The 15,787-nt window shown below is 35.7% G+C and overlaps 2 protein-coding genes across 4 annotated transcripts; both read left to right on the forward strand.

The window, feature by feature from the left end:
• The first annotated feature begins 4,218 nt into the window (after positions 1-4,218).
• On the forward strand, positions 4,219-5,244 carry LOC132175986 (uncharacterized). The gene is made up of 2 exons (XM_059588085.2): positions 4,219-4,532; positions 4,700-5,244. Exons 1-2 carry the CDS (start codon positions 4,419-4,421, stop codon positions 4,832-4,834), a joined length of 249 nt encoding a protein of 82 aa, XP_059444068.2. The 5' UTR covers positions 4,219-4,418; the 3' UTR covers positions 4,835-5,244.
• Positions 5,245-9,517: 4,273 nt separating this feature from the next.
• On the forward strand, positions 9,518-14,957 carry LOC132173938 (granule-bound starch synthase 1, chloroplastic/amyloplastic). Of its 3 annotated transcripts, none has more exons than XM_059585622.2 (14): positions 9,518-9,614; positions 10,820-11,192; positions 11,337-11,417; positions 11,534-11,632; positions 11,750-11,839; positions 12,324-12,387; positions 12,476-12,576; positions 12,672-12,781; positions 13,134-13,377; positions 13,459-13,635; positions 13,730-13,921; positions 14,032-14,118; positions 14,228-14,356; positions 14,527-14,957. In XM_059585622.2, the coding sequence occupies exons 2-14, from the start codon at positions 10,836-10,838 to the stop codon at positions 14,641-14,643; spliced, it is 1,848 nt and encodes a 615-aa protein (XP_059441605.1). In that variant the 5' UTR covers positions 9,518-9,614; positions 10,820-10,835; the 3' UTR covers positions 14,644-14,957. The 3 variants fall into 3 exon arrangements, with proteins under 3 accessions (XP_059441605.1, XP_059441606.1, XP_059441607.1); XM_059585623.2 differs by lacking the exon at positions 9,518-9,614 and adding an exon at positions 9,738-9,836; XM_059585624.2 differs by lacking the exon at positions 9,518-9,614 and adding an exon at positions 9,967-9,985.
• The last annotated feature ends 830 nt before the right edge of the window (positions 14,958-15,787 follow it).

Raw genomic sequence — 15,787 nt, forward strand, 5'->3', positions numbered from 1 at the left:
TGGCCAAAAGGGTGGCCAGCCACCCCTAAATGTCAAGCCACCCTCAAAATTTTTAATTTTTAATTTAAAAAAAAATTCAAAAAATTAATTATATGACACGTAAAGGCTAATGATTGGTGCTGACGTGACGTTTCGTTAAGTTTTGGACAGAATTTTAATGGAGGTATCATTTCTGTCTTTATGAAAATATAAGGGGCAAAAAATAAAGAATTCAAACCTTATGAAGGTTTTTAGTATTTAACCCTTATTAAGATAATAATCCATATTGATGAAACCTCAAAACGACGTGATTTGAATTTTCCCACAAATGAAAAAGTCATAGGAAATTTAAATTATTTTCCAAGGAAAAAATATATATTGTTATTCAATATTTACTAACATTAACTTGAGACTTGTAATTTTTTTTTTTTAAAGTCGGTGAACACACTCAATCCTAATTTTGCAATGATATATATAGTAAACTTTAGCTATTTGCTATATATTTTTTTTTAGGAAAATGCTAAGTGCTCTTCTAATGTTCTTCTGGTATCCTCCCAATTGTGATGTGGCTTTTAAAATCACCAATAAATTAAAAATCAATAATAATAATTTCAAATTCAACGGTAATTTTAAAAGTCACATCACAGTTAGGAGAACACAAAAAAAACACTAGAAGAGCACCTAACATTTCTTTTTCTTTTTTTTTATTATTTAAATTTATATTATCATACCGCCCATACTTTTATCCGACCAAAGTTCTTTCACGATAGAGAGACAGAGAAAGAGAGGATATCTTTGTGCCATTATCAAAGGGATTAGGTCTGTAAAGCTTGGCGTAGGTAGATATCTCTTTTCCCCAATCTAACAAAAGTTTCCTCATCAAACACTTTCTCCAGTATGATTTGTCTTTGTTTGAAAATCATAAGAAAATTGGAACCGTTTGTTGTAGAATGAGATGTTTACACTTTGTGGGGAAAAGAAACTGAAAAAAGGGTTATCTGATTTTTACGCGAATGTGTATAAATAACTGAAAAAACGGTTGTTTTACCACAATGCTTAAACATATGTTTTACATTTAGGGGTCCAAAGTGAGAGATTTGAAAGTTGATGAAGAATTTGTCAAATCTGCTGAAAATTCAGGGAAGTAAATTGAAGTTTTCCCTAATATATAAGATGTTCATGTTGATATGTTTCTCTTTACTTTTCACTAAAATCGTATTAGTAACTTTGGACAATCTTAACAATGGTTAATTTGAATTTGTGCCATTAGATAAAGAAACATTACAAATTAAAAATTTGGTAAATTATGGGCCCATGGATGGTTTAGGTACTATTGAGGAGTTGCGAGGTTAATTAGCACAAAGGCCCAACTCTTGGTTGGTTGGTTGGTTGAAGTATTCATATTGGATTCGTATTACACAAAAAGATAAACAAAATAATTAAAAAAACAATAATTAATCGACGAAAAGAAAAGAAACTTTAATTACTAATTAGCAAGAAATCAGACGGTGGAGTCGGTGAAGTGATGGTGTTCTTCCTTGTTGGGTGGATCAATGAATAAGAATTAAAATTAAAGAAACAAGAAACTGAGATTAATCAATCAGAACCATTGAATCAATTAGATCGAAAGAATGAACAAGAATTAAAATTTCAAAACTTTAGTATTTTCCCTATCACTATATCACGCATCAGCCATACAACCAACACATTGATATGGCCGGACGGCCGGCCAGCCGGCCGGCGCAATTCAATTCAAATCAAAAGGCTAAGAACTAAGAAGAAGAGACGATGGTCTCGAAACAGTTGAGCCCATCCAACTCCGGCGCCAACCTCAACGTCTTCTTCGGCTTTTGCTTCTTGCTCACGTTGTCTGTAGCTTTCCTGACAGCCCCATCATCAAGCTGCGACTTCACGCTGCTACTATTAGCGGCAGCATCAGTAGTACGGCCCTTGGGGGCAGAAGGGAAGGAGGCCCTCACCGCTTGACCCATAAACTCCGCAAACAAGAAGTCGAAGGAACTGAAGAGGGAATTCATGGCGGCGGCGGCTCTGTAAGAGGATTGGAGGAATATTTATATCTATCTATGAGGAAGAAATTAGTCTGAAAATTGTGTTATGATTGCTTATGAGGGAGTTGGGTTTATATAGGAGGGCTTTTAGTTTTAGGATTCCTTGTTGGGTTTGTAATTCTAGGAAGCGTTGGAAGCGAAAAAGCGTGGAATTTGTCAGATTCTCATTCAAACTGGAAACTGCAGAGGCGTGTAAGGCTAAGAGGGGTGGACCCCGGTTTGCGAGACTTTTCCAATCTTAAAAGAAGCCGTCAAGGACGGTCAGCGTTGGTTTACTACTGGAAGAAGGTGCGGTGCAGGTGGATGGATGGTCGGCACCGAGTCATGGAGAGACCTTTTCCACATTTGACTTGAAAATTGAGAAAAAAAGAAAAGAAAAGAAAAGTTATGCTTTGATTGCCACTATCAATGGCAGTCGTTTAAAGTCACAGATTTTGTACTGAATACCCCATCTTGATCCTGTAGAGCCGTTTGATTATCTTGATTAGTGCTTCTTCTCCGTTGATCAAGGAACTAATAATAATGTTATTGGGAGGACTTTTTGCTACTTTCATGAGTTTTTTTTTTTTTGTCCAAAAGCTAGGCCCATCAAACAAGGGCAAGTTTCGACCCAATTGGGTAGATCCGCTACAGAAGATCTCTTAGTATCCTGTTATCGAGAATCCCATGATAGTGTCTCATAGGACTCAACATCCACCTCATCATCATATGATAAGACGTGGATGGTAGTTCTGAACTTCAATTGTTAACTTTATCATTTAATGTCAATATTTGTTAACATGGGTAATGGATAGTTTTAAGTTTATATATGTGTGTCATTAGAAGATGAAAGGTAGAGAAGAAAATGTTTGTATTGTAGTATTCCTCCAGCTCTAAGTGAAGATTTGTATTGTGGTTACTCTCACTCCAAGTGAAGATTATCAATTTATCTTTATTGATTCTTAGTGTGACCTATCATCCCAAAACTCCATTATTGAGATTCTTTTAACATTATCGCCAACAGTTCTGGGTTCATCACCGGGAATCTCAAATCTACGACTGAGGCTCAGCACAATCACTTAGTACTAAGACACGATTATTCTCATCATCAATGATCATGAGACGACTCACTAATAAGACTAGCCATGATCATAGGAGAATAAGGCATGACTAAACCATTAATGCCCATTATCCAAAATTCTTGTGTAGTACTAACGCCCGAGAATTAGGGAGGGTAACCTAATTTAGGCATCCGAGTTATTCTCTCCCAACACACCCAACAAATTCTTTTCTTTTTTTTTTCTATAATTTTTTTGTTTTGCAAGTAGTAAACCGCATTCACTCCATGCAAAATTGTTCTAACGGTTACCAAACATATCTTTGTTTGGAAACTTCAGTTTATGATAATGCTTGTCTCAAAGCTCATTCCTTATTTATTGGTTGACCTTATCTATTCATTTTTTTTTTCTTTTCTTTTTTTAGAGTTGGATGGGTTTTAAGTAGTTCTAGATGGTATTAACTTGAGAAGGAAGAAATCGAATGAATGTAAAACAAAACAAAATAGGCAAAACACAGAATTTCCAAGCCCATCCTAACTTGTAGTCCAATCAAAGCATCTTCCATTTTATCCCCCTCTCTCAAAGAATCTTCCATTTTATTCTACACCAAACTGTTGCACCCACTTACCTTTCCTTCAACGGCTCACATTTATTCTATTTTCGCTCAAACCCGCCGCAGCTATTGGTTTAATATATTTTTCATATAATTTTCCTCTAATCTTACTCTTTATTTTTAAATTAAATTATTGTATTTTTTGAGGAATTTTTTCTTTTTTTAAAAACAAAAAAGGATGGCGAAAGAATAATGTTAGAGACCATCTTTTTATCCTCTTAAAGCTGATGTATTTTTCAAAATTACCATTAAATCAAAATTCAAGTATGATTCATCTAAAATTTAATGGTGATTTTAAAAGCCACATCAACTTTATGAGAATAAAAATAAATAAAAAGATAGTCTATAACATTATTAGTGGGAAAATATGGTTTTAGAAGAATGAAAGATAAAAGTTTACGTAATTGTTCCAAATTGGACAGGTTTGATTTTAAGCAAATTAAATTAATTAAAACCAACATGATAAATAAGGGAGGACCGGACCTAAAACTAGAATTAAACTCCGTTAAATCAGGGCGAGGCGTGGACAGCAAGCCCTGGTTTCTTCATATAAAAACTACCCCCGAAGCCTGAAAGCGTGAAACGGCGAGAGAGCGATAACGAAGCGTGGTCGAGATCCGGAGACGCTTCGGGTTTCGCCCATTGGGACGTCGGAGCCCCGAGCGGTACTGTTCTTCCTGTTCACAAAGCTTCGGTAAAGGCAGAGAAATAAAAACGAGAATGAAGGGGTCGTGTACTCTCGTGGCGTCGGTGCTGGCCGCGTCAACCGTCGCTCTTGGCTCCTCTTCCTCCGCGGGAGATCCTGACCCTTCGTTTCATCCCCGGTCCTCCGAGGTATTTTGAACCTCAATGCAAGCCACAATCTTTGAAATACCTTCTTGTTTCTTTGTTTCGTTTTCCCATGATTGATTTTTCCATAATTTTTTTTTTTTTCTCTTTCTCTAAGGTTGTTATGTCGTCGAAAGTGTTTAAATTTGATTATTTTTCAAAAACTTTTTTAGGGATTTTCTTCCAATTCATCTTCTTCGGCGAAAATCTGCGCACCCCATTCGCATAGCTCGTCAAATAAGGAGAAATTCGCGCCGAGATTCGACGGCCTCAGGTTCATCGAGACCTTGGTCACGGCTCACAGATGACCGCATAAAACCGTGATTTTTGTCTGCGTTTTTTATCTGCTAATTGAGGCTTCGCATAAGGATTTATTCCCATTAATCGCTTGGGCCATTTTCGTGTTTATTGGGTTCCTTTTTTTTTTTTGTTGCTTTTTTAAATTTTTACTCTCTCGATCGGTTAATTGATGATGTAAAATATCATTGAAGTTGAGCCCAATAGCGTGAGGTTCCAGTTTTTCTCGAGTTTTCTCTTGTTTTTTGTGAAATTTATTTGTCCTCCCTCGTATGTTACATAATTAATATTATTCATAAACAAAATTTATTATGTTAATGAGTTGTCATTAGGCAATTGATTGTCTGTCAATGGATGAATGTTGGGACCATGAACCTGAATTGAATTCTAAATGAAGTTAGATGTTAGCTGTTTGATTAAATGTTTGTTTGGATGCAGGTGGTGTATAGTTGGCTGCTTCATGCTTTCATTGACCTTTTGCCAGCTTCTCAATTGTGTGTTTTACGAAAGTTGTCTTTTTTTTACTAGTATTTATTTATTTATTTTATCAAATTCTAATGGAGTAATTTATATTAGGGTTAACAATTGATGATTTGATATGAATTCAATACAAAATTAGTGAGTTAGATTAAGGTTGATTTATATAGTTTTATATAGTGGTGCTCAAACCCGCATCCGCTTAGGCTATATAAGTGTTTTGGGCCTTTAATTGGCCTATTTTTTTGGGTTTATTTTAAGGGTTTAAAGTCAAAATGTTCTAAAAAAAACATTTTTTTTTAGTCGGCCAATATTTTTTATTAAGGTTTAGCCCAAAACATCACTTACCACATTATATATGTTACATACATAGTCATAAATATCTCAAATCTAAATACAAATGAAAAAATTAATATATTTTATTAATATAAAATATTTAATATATATTTATATTATTATATATAAATGAAGGCAGTTAGCGGTTATAACCGCTTTGCACTACCCCTAAAACCTCTAACTTTTACTACCCCTAAAACCACTGCAATCGCCTTAAGAGGTTAACGGATAGTGAGCAGTTATAACTATATTTTGACATGATTTAAATATGACAAGACATTTTAGATTAACAATTTATTACATGACTTGCACATTCAATATGAAATTAAAGAGTTAGAATTAAGAGGTCTTACCTATTAAATAGTATGAGTTGGATTAAGATAGGTTTAGTTTGGGTCTAATTTTAGTTAAAAATTAAATTGATTAAAATTGGAAGCTTGTTTTTTGTTCTAGACATGTGTCTAAATCCTAATCAAGCTAATTTTAATTGATTAAGTGTCACAATCCTAAAGAATCTAATTTCAACTTGAATTGATTAGCCTTTGGGTGCGGTCATCAGTTGCCTTAAAATATGATTGTTTGTGCGTCCGTCAGTTGTCCTTGAACTTAATAATTAAAGAACAAACTGTAATTACATGAAAAACGATGTCTGAAATAGAAACAGTGATATTTCAATTTTCCATGCATTTTTTAGTTGCATTGTTAATTATTAATTAATCTTATCGTTAATTGTTAACTTTAATTAATTAATTAATAATACCATCTAAAAAATTGTGCTAAATAATAGAGGTGGATGAATATACGAAGACATGAAAAAGAATATACCGGTTGGTGCGGGGCGCAGCGTTACATGATCAAGTGTCAAAGAGCGTCTTTTTGCAAAGGGGTGGGTTAAGGCAAATGCCGTTGTAATTAGATTCCCTAAATCTTCCTTCTTTACAAACCTCCCCCATTTTCTTTATGCATAATGATTGCAACAAGTTGGTAGGCTGGACCTGCTGGTAGACCTTTTGGTAGATGGCAAAGAGGCCATTTGTATGGTAAATGGCTGGTTAGATGAAAGTGGCTTAATGTTCCGATGTGATATAAAGTAAAAATAGTTTTAAGTGTTTTGTGTTTTTGATTGTTTGTACTATCAAACAAATCGTTATTTTCTGAAAGTTTAAGGACCTTTGGACAATGAACATGTTACGATCCTAGTATTCTATATGGGTTAACCACAATTTTAATTATGTATATATAAGCTATTGATGTGAGCACTATCTTTTTGTAAGTTGGTTTTTAAGGGTGAGTTATACCAAAAGTTTATATCATTTGGTATGACAGCAAAACACTTCATCACGAGTTCGAGTCATGGAGGGAAAGAACTATGGGCTGAATTAAGTGAGTGGGGATGCTAAAAGAGAAATAGCTACTATCAAGTCAATGTCAATAGAATGGGCCGCCGTAAATGCTGACTGTGAAAGTGTGATAGTATGTTACAATTTTAGTGTCTCACATGAGTTAAGCATAATTTTAATCATGTGTATATAAGTTATTAGACATCATCTCTTTGTAAACTGATTTTTAAGAGTGGGTTATATCTAAAGTTTGAATAAGAATATGAACAAAATAAAATAGGTGAAAATGGAAAAAATCTATTTTATGGTTCAAATTTTATTTTAATATTGCATCTAAACACTACAAAAATTCAAGGGTTAATGACCATTCCGGCAGCCACCCCTCTAATTAGCGACGTTTTGTGACTCAAGCTACTATAATGTGGTTACTATTTACATGCGAATGGTAACGTTTAAACAGTTAAAAAGACTATTTAAATGTCATTAAACCCTTTAGGTTTTGTAATGAAATGTATATATAACGGGAATCATTTAATAAATCTTTCAATTTGTGGACTGATTCACTCATTGTGGAGTTGCATATGAAATGGGCAGTGATTCAAAAAAAAAAAAAAAAAAAAAAATCGATCGACTCTTGGTAGCCTTCAAAGGTCACGGTGGCCTGTAACCCATGATGAGTTATGACTAAGACATTTTAAAATATTTAAGGTGGCATTTTCATCAAATTACCTCAAAACCTGTGTCTCTCTCTCTCTCACTGATTTGTGGTGGACCGACGCATATGCTTTTGGCCGCAATAACGATCGAGGCAGCTCAGCCCCAACACCCTTTGGGAAAATCTAGAGGCAAAAGCGCACGTGAGCGACGGGTGGTGCACTTTCATTATTTTCAGGCATTTGACTAAGAGTCTATTTGAGATTGCGTTTGAGAAATAAAATTTTTAAGTCAAAAAAGAGCTTTCGGACAAAAGCTCAATTTTTAAACTTTTATCAAAAGTACTTTTTGACTATTTTTAAGCATTTTTTACTCTTAAAAATACTTTAAATTTTTTTATCAAACGAATACATTTTTTTTCAAACGGACTTTTTGAGTATTAAAAGCACGTTTAGGCCTCTCAAACGCAATTCCAAATAGGCCCTCACTCACATACTACCAAGTAGCGAGTGAAAACCACTCATCTCATCTCATAAGGACTCTTTTGACTACATCTTTTGGTTTAAAATGTGTAACATAATATCTTTGATTCCATATTAATTCGTGTATATTCATCCAAAAATATATTATTTATTTACCACATAAGTTGTGCACACCTAATGTCGATCCAAGAAAATCTACAAAGAAGACGTAAGAGATTAGAAAAAGGTTTACTAGAGATGCTAGAATAACCGCTTCTAAAGGCTAACGAGCCTAATGTATAGGTACTCCATAAGTGGATGCTATTGGTATACTATAATTTTTATTATAACCTTTTACATATCCATAAGTGGATGCTATTGGTATACTATAATTTTTATTATAACCTTTTACAAATTTATGTGGCCGTCCATATTTTATATAAATGAATATCACGCTATAATCTATATTTTAATTACTAATGTAATAAGTGTTAAATGAATACTTATATCAATTTAACCTCCTCAAACTACAACCCTAATAACAATCTATCTATCAAACTATCAATTACGATAATTTACCCCTCAAACTATCAAAATAATGATAATGTACCCTACAATGCTAGCAAAATGATGAGATTACCCCTATAGAATTTTCAATAAGACAAAAATATTCTTAAATTTTTTTTAAAAAAAATTAATTTTTAATATTTTTGTTTTTTATTTTAGTAAAGGTAATTTAGTCCTTTTTTAAAAAAAAAAAAAAAATTGGGATACATTGTTATTGTTTTGATAATTTTGGAAATAAATTATCGCAATTAATAATTTAAAGAGTAAATTATTATTAAAATAATAATTTGAGGGAATTAAGTAGACTTTACTCATCAATTCATAAATGTGATAAGTATCATGCGGATTATTACGTGATTATCTATATATAAATGGTTAATTTTTATAAAAAAAAATTATAGTAATCTCTATCCACAATTAATGATGATTTTCACATGTCGCAACTCCAAAAAAATCAACAAGTTCAGTGATGGGCACTTTTGGTAATTCAATTACTTACTCAATCGGAAAGACGACAGAGATGTCACATCTTTACAAGTTACTCTCCTCTCCACCGTCCTTTTTTTTATTATTATTAGTTTAATGGAAAAAGCTCCTGTGATGGTTTGTCGGTTTCCTTAAAATGAGCCCCGCTCTAGTCCCACCAGTCAATCAATCTGAACCGCAAAGCAAGGTACTACAATGTCGTTTAGTGCCACTAATGTCGTTGCGAAAAGAAGTATTTACCTCGAGGTGGGCTTCCCACATGAAAATGACCTCAAACACAGCCTCTGGGCCCATCCTGACCAATTCTTGAGGTGCCTGGGAACTGGAGAGAGCACTCAACTGCCCGATGGTTACCACGTGGAATGGCACGAGGGTCGAGGTGGCAGTACATATTCATGATCTTCGGTGAACATTTACATCCAAAGCTGACCTGACAACTATCAGTAGCAAATACTGAGCGACTCACTCGTGTAAGTGGGTGATCCCTTTTTTTTTTTTTTAAAGATTTTGTTAACTGATTGACTGAATCTCTGGGGAATCAGTTCCTAAGTTTGCTCTTAATTTGATGATGATCACAAATGAAGTTGAGAGATTTTCTGGATTTGTTAGTTTATATATAGCAAGTACTGTTATGTGTACCAATACCATTTACTGATCTTTGGTCCTTTTTAATGTTCTTCACTGGTTTGTAGGTTTGTTACTACTGACTTATGCTAATGCTTATTTTTAATCATGGGTTTATGTTTAAATTCACTTTCTAACGCTTTAGCATATGTATATATAGCAAGTACTTTTATGGGTACCATGTACTGATCTTTGGTCTATCTCATCTTCTTCACTGGTTTGTAGCTTTGTTACTACTGACTTATGCTAAAGCTTCCTTCTTATCATGGGTTTATGTTTAAATTTGATTTCTTTAGCATGTGTATGAGTGTGTCATTTAGTTTTAGATGAGTTGGAGTTGGACCACCAGTCTTGGAGCATGATTTAGATAGAATAGGAGGCTTCTTTAAGTCCAAATATTGACTGTTAGTCGATGATCAAAACCCGGTCGATGCCTGTAAAACTCTTGCTTAGTCAGCTCTGCTCTGTTTTCGTTCTTGAAATATGTAGGGTTCGTTTAATAAAAGTTTTTAGATAGTATTTTTTGCTTTTTGGTTGTGATGTGACGTGAAAGGTGAAAGAGAAAGTAGTTTTAAGTGTTTTGTTTGATGAATTGTTGGTAAATGCTTTTACCTTTTGCTAAAAAAAAAAAAAAAAAAAAAAAATGTTGCCAAACGAGCCGGAAACTTGGAATGAAGGTTGAAATGCCAACTGAGCCTTTGCTGTTATAATAAATTATGTATTTGTTACAAGCAATCTCCGATTATGTGGAAAAAAAAAAGCTGGTTAATTAAAGGAATCCTGTTAACAATCAGGAGAACGTTTGGCATAAATTAGTCAAGTGAATGATTAATAACCGAGTCTGGATGAGATGTGAGAAGATTGTGGCTAGAATGATTTAAGTATCTCTAATTGTATACATGGATGAAGTCAGGTCACTAGATAGGAATTCCCAGCTAGATGATAGCATCTGAATTTGTTTGTGAAGTTCATTTTATGGATTAGCAATTGTTATTGAAATTTCTTTTATTTTGTAGAACATTTTGTAAACTACTTTGGCTATTTGTGGCAGATTGAAGACATTATCAATGGCAACTCTGATCGCCTCACACTTTGTGTCAAGAACTTCACCCGTCAACAGTCATGGAACTTCAGGATCAGAAACTAAAGCAAACATGGCACAGATAGGCTTAAGGAACCAGGCAATGACCCATAATGGGTTAAGATCTTTGAACAAGTTGGATATGCTAAAGATGAGAACCCAGACAAAAGCAATTGCCAGGCAAGCAGGGCACAAAGTAAAAAACACTGAGAACGAGAGGCCTGCTGGGAAAGTTATATGCGGACAAGGAATGAACTTGGTCTTCGTGGGAGCCGAGGTTGGTCCATGGAGCAAAACTGGTGGACTTGGTGATGTTCTTGGAGGACTGCCACCAGCTATGGCGGTAAGTGGACTTCTCTTTCACTTTTTGATTATTCTCATTGCTTGATTTGCAATTGAAACTGTTTCGGCTTGTTAGCTTTTCTGGTACTAGTTGGGCTTTGTTCGATAAGGTATTAAATGACTATTATGCCTAATTAATGTGTAGGCTAATGGGCACCGTGTTATGACTGTCTCTCCACGCTATGACCAGTACAAAGATACATGGGACACTGATGTTCAAGTTGAGGTAAATATTCACAGTTATCTTGTGTTTTGGGAGAATCTTCCTTTGTTCATGGGGATCATGTCTCAGTCAAATGTCTATGCATATGAATTTTCCTCTGATTGCCTTCTCATATGCAGATAAAAGTTGGGGACAGAATTGAAACTGTTCGCTTCTTCCACTGCTACAAACGAGGAGTTGATCGAGTATTTGTGGATCACCCAATGTTCCTTGAGAAGGTTTAAAATTTTATTTAGCACCAAAATCTTGGGTCTTCGCTGTAGTATCAAAATGGATGGGGGGGGGGGGGGGGGGGGGGAATATTCATCTAATGTTTAAGTTTCTGAATGCTTAAGGTATGGGGCAAAACTGGATCCAAAATCTATGGTCCTAGAGCTGGATTAGATTACCAGGATAACCTACTTCGTTTCAGCTTGTTGTGCCAGGTAACTTATCCTTTGTTCCTTTTAATTTATTTACTAGTTTCAGTCTTCAGCCGCTGCATTGGGGGGAAAATTGAATAAAGCATTAAAATCGACTTTTCAAACGGCAAATTCATCATGGTAATTCCATAGTAGAGTTCGTATATGACGGTCAAGTTAGGTGCCAAGTGAAGTGCACTCACAGATGTTTAAGTTTTCTGAATTATCTATCACCTCTTAAGGCTATAGGTGGATGGAAAAATGTTTGCTGCAGAAATTTGAACTGAATAAATTTTGTTTGTATTCTTGCAATAAACTGGAAAAGAGCTGCCGTACACTGTGTAATAGCCTGGAAGTTATTACTTGATGGGTCAATTAGGGCAAACCTTCAATTTAACTTGCTTAATGCACTGGCGATTAATTGTTTAGCACAATGTTTGATCTCATACTTCTAACTTTGACTTTTGGTATAACTCAAATTCACCCTTTTTCCCTTCTTATCATTCAGGCTGCTCTGGAGGCACCAAGGGTTCTGAACTTAAACACAAATCCATACTTCTCAGGACCATATGGTGTGGACCCCTTCTCTCATTCTTAAAACCTGTTAAGTTTCTGTCAATAAATAGCTTCATTAAGGATACTCTTTTCTGCCTCTTGCAGGCGAGGATGTTGTCTTCATTGCCAATGATTGGCACACTGCTCTTCTTCCATGCTACCTAAAAAGCATGTACAAACCAAGGGGCATGTTCGAAACTGCCAAGGTAAGGTGCCCTTGCTTTGAAGTGCATCAAATGGAATTGTAGTTAACTTGAATTTTCATTCCTTGGGGCTGACACAGCTTGATAAATGATGGCAGGTTGCTTTCTGCATCCACAACATAGCCTACCAGGGCAGATTTGGCTTTCCAGACTTCCCACTTCTCAATTTGCCTGAACAATTCAAGAGTTCTTTCGACTTTTTTGATGGGTATGTATTTTATAGTGATTCTTGTTTCCATTAGAACAAGGAAACCACCATCCATGGTGGCCCTTTTCCTGGCCTTTGTGCTAAGAAGTTATTGGACTAGGATTCGATCCATTTCCAGATTTTCTTGCTTCAATTTAGTTTTGTACTGGTTGGGTTGGAATATCTATTAAAGGCTCATTTTTGTCTTTTTCTTTTTCTGGTTTTGTATGTAATTCCCTGGAACACGTGTATTTCTTTTTATGTGATGAAGTTTTATCTTGCCTAGAAAGGAAAAAAAAAAAAAAAAAAAACAAGGATTTCCCAACTGAGAAGGATCTGTTGAATTATTCCGCTTGCTAAATGTTTTGTGCAGGTATGAGAAGCCAGTGAAGGGAAGGAAAATCAATTGCATGAAGGCAGGAATAATAGAGTCAGATAGGGTCTTAACTGTGAGCCCATACTATGCCCAGGAACTTATTTCAGGAGTTGAAAAAGGTGTGGAATTGGATAACATCATTCGTAAGACTGGCATAAGTGGTATTGCGAATGGAATGGATGTTCAAGAGTGGAATCCAGCCACAGACAAATACTTAGATCCTAAATATGACGCCACAACTGTAAGTAACTTATAGAAAACTTGCAGCTTCCTAGGATATTTGGCGGTGAAAATCTCTACTTATTGGTATTACAATTTTCAGGTTATGGATGCAAAGCCTCTATTGAAGGAAGCCCTTCAAGCAGAAGTTGGGTTGCCTGTTGACAGAGATATCCCTTTGATAGGATTCATTGGAAGACTAGAAGAGCAGAAAGGTTCGGATATTCTAGCGGCAGCTATTCCAAAGTTCATTAAGGAGCATGCTCAGATCATAGTCCTTGTGAGTATCCATTCATAATTGTTGTCTTGCAAATCATAGCTGTTGTGAAAGGCATAAAGTTGAGTTTGATAATGGCATCTGTTGTTTCAATCAGGGAACTGGCAAAAAGAAAATGGAGAAGCAAATTGAACAGCTGGAGATATCATATCCTGAAAAGGCCAGGGGAGTGGCAAAATTCAATGTCTCCTTAGCCCATATGATTATTGCTGGCGCTGATTTTATGCTGATCCCAAGTAGATTTGAACCATGTGGTCTCATTCAGTTGCATGCCATGCGATATGGAACGGTAAAAAGCTTTAGGCCTTTCTTTCCATTTAGCTACCATGATGATCTCACTTGACAAATTTTGTATGGCTTAGACTGATTGTCGGTTCATGGGGTGGAACTTTGCCACAGGTGCCTATTGTTGCCTCAACCGGTGGACTTGTTGACACTGTCAAAGAAGGGTTTACTGGATTTCAGATGGGAGCTTTCAATGTTGTGGTAAGCAAATGACTTTTCCTGCTTTTCTGTGGCAGCAAGTGCTCACACTTGCTGTCTTCCTTGTTCTTGTATGGAAAATGATGAATCTGTGTAACTTGGATGCTTTCAGTGTGATGAAATTGATCCAGCTGATGTAACTGCAATAGCAACATCTGTCAAGAGAGCTCTCGCATCCTATGGCACCCCTGCCTTGAAAGAGATGATTCAGAATGGCATGGCCCAAGATCTTTCATGGAAGGTTAGTGCCTTGAGGAAGCTTGTTCCACTCGAAAAGTTTACTCGCATTCTGCTGAGAAAAATTCAATTGCATAAGCTAAAGCACTACAAAGAATTGATTTAATGTAAATGTTTTTCTCTGCTTCATTGATTTAACTGACAATGTGCATTGGTTTGAATCCTTTGATGCAGGGGCCAGCCAAACTTTGGGAAAAGATGCTGCTGAGCCTGAATGTTGACGGCAGTGAACCTGGAATTGAAGGGGAGGAAATTGCTCCTCTTGCCAAGGAAAATGTTGCCACTCCTTGAGCACGCGGCCTACTAGCATCGGGTTGAATAAAGTACACTAACAGATCTGGTCAAGTACTATATCATAGTAGCAACTGTTGGCTCTTCACCTCATTCAAGTTTCTGACCCGTGTCAGCAAAAGCAACATGCCTGGTGAAGAAGTAAGTGCTGCTTATAAGGGTTAGTGATATTTAAGGCTGTGGTGAAAAATTGATGCAGCTAACATATGCTGCTATGAACCAGTGTAGAACCGTTTGTAGTAGTTCTTGCTTAATAATTTCAAGCATTATGTAAGTAAATAAAAGTTGTCTATACTAGTGTCTCTTTTGTCCTACATACTGATTTATGCCAAGCAAAATTCTTGCTTCACATTCATGCCAAGCATAATTTTTACCTCTTGCTTTAAAAAAAAACAAGACGAGCAAGCGCCTCCAAGGAGGCAAACAGGGCAAGCAAAACCCCGGACGCCCTTAAAAGGAGTTTACTCTTTATTTCTCATCCGAAACAATCTCGCATTTCTTTTGTGTTAAAATAGTGTATGTTGTAGCTGATTGGGATTCATTTTACTCTAATTGTTTGCAATTTGAACAATTAATACAAGAAGACTCATATGAGACTGATCAAATAACTTTTAGGCTGTCCTATCATTTATTCCAACCATTACCTCTACTCTAAAGGTTATTCCAAATACTTTCCGGAAAAAAGGTTATTCCAAATACTTTCTGAAAAATGGCAGCAAATAGATAAATGGCCAATATTCTCCTCACCTAATTCACCAACTAAGTAGCTGAGAATAAACTAGCAGCAATTAATAATGAAAGACCAATTCCAAGCCATCTGTCAAGGCCCAAACACTCATACACTACTTTGTAGTTCTTTATTTGGAGGTTTTGTTTTTATTTAAGCAATCTTAACTATGGAACAAGCATTAGTAAACGGTTAAGGTCACATATCAAACACACCTGCTAATGTTGTATGATATCAGCCATTAAGTTGTACAAATGGTGTTATCCCATTGAATCAGCGGCTGGGAGTCATCAATCAGAATGATAAAATCATAAAGAGCCACCGAAAGGCGCACACATCTCTTTTTTGCTTTGCATGTATCCCACGTATCTTATGCTGTTCGTTTCGTCGTTTCTCTTCTTTCGGAATGAAAAGAAA

This window comes from Corylus avellana, chromosome 3, assembly GCF_965113065.1.
Source record: "Corylus avellana chromosome 3, dhCorAvel1.hap1.2, whole genome shotgun sequence".
In the NCBI taxonomy this organism is placed as follows: Eukaryota; Viridiplantae; Streptophyta; class Magnoliopsida; order Fagales; family Betulaceae; genus Corylus; species Corylus avellana.

Coding starts and splice junctions, on each gene's coding strand:
- LOC132175986 (XM_059588085.2), top strand. CDS start 4,419: ATGAAGGGGTCGTGTACTCTCGTGGCGTCGGTGCTGGCCGCGTCAACC. Junction 4,533..4,699: donor TTCATCCCCGGTCCTCCGAG/GTATTTTGAACC, acceptor AAACTTTTTTAG/GGATTTTCTTCCAATTCATC.
- LOC132173938 (XM_059585622.2), top strand. CDS start 10,836: ATGGCAACTCTGATCGCCTCACACTTTGTGTCAAGAACTTCACCCGTC. Junction 13,378..13,458: donor CTAAATATGACGCCACAACT/GTAAGTAACTTA, acceptor TACAATTTTCAG/GTTATGGATGCAAAGCCTCT. Junction 14,357..14,526: donor CCCAAGATCTTTCATGGAAG/GTTAGTGCCTTG, acceptor CCTTTGATGCAG/GGGCCAGCCAAACTTTGGGA.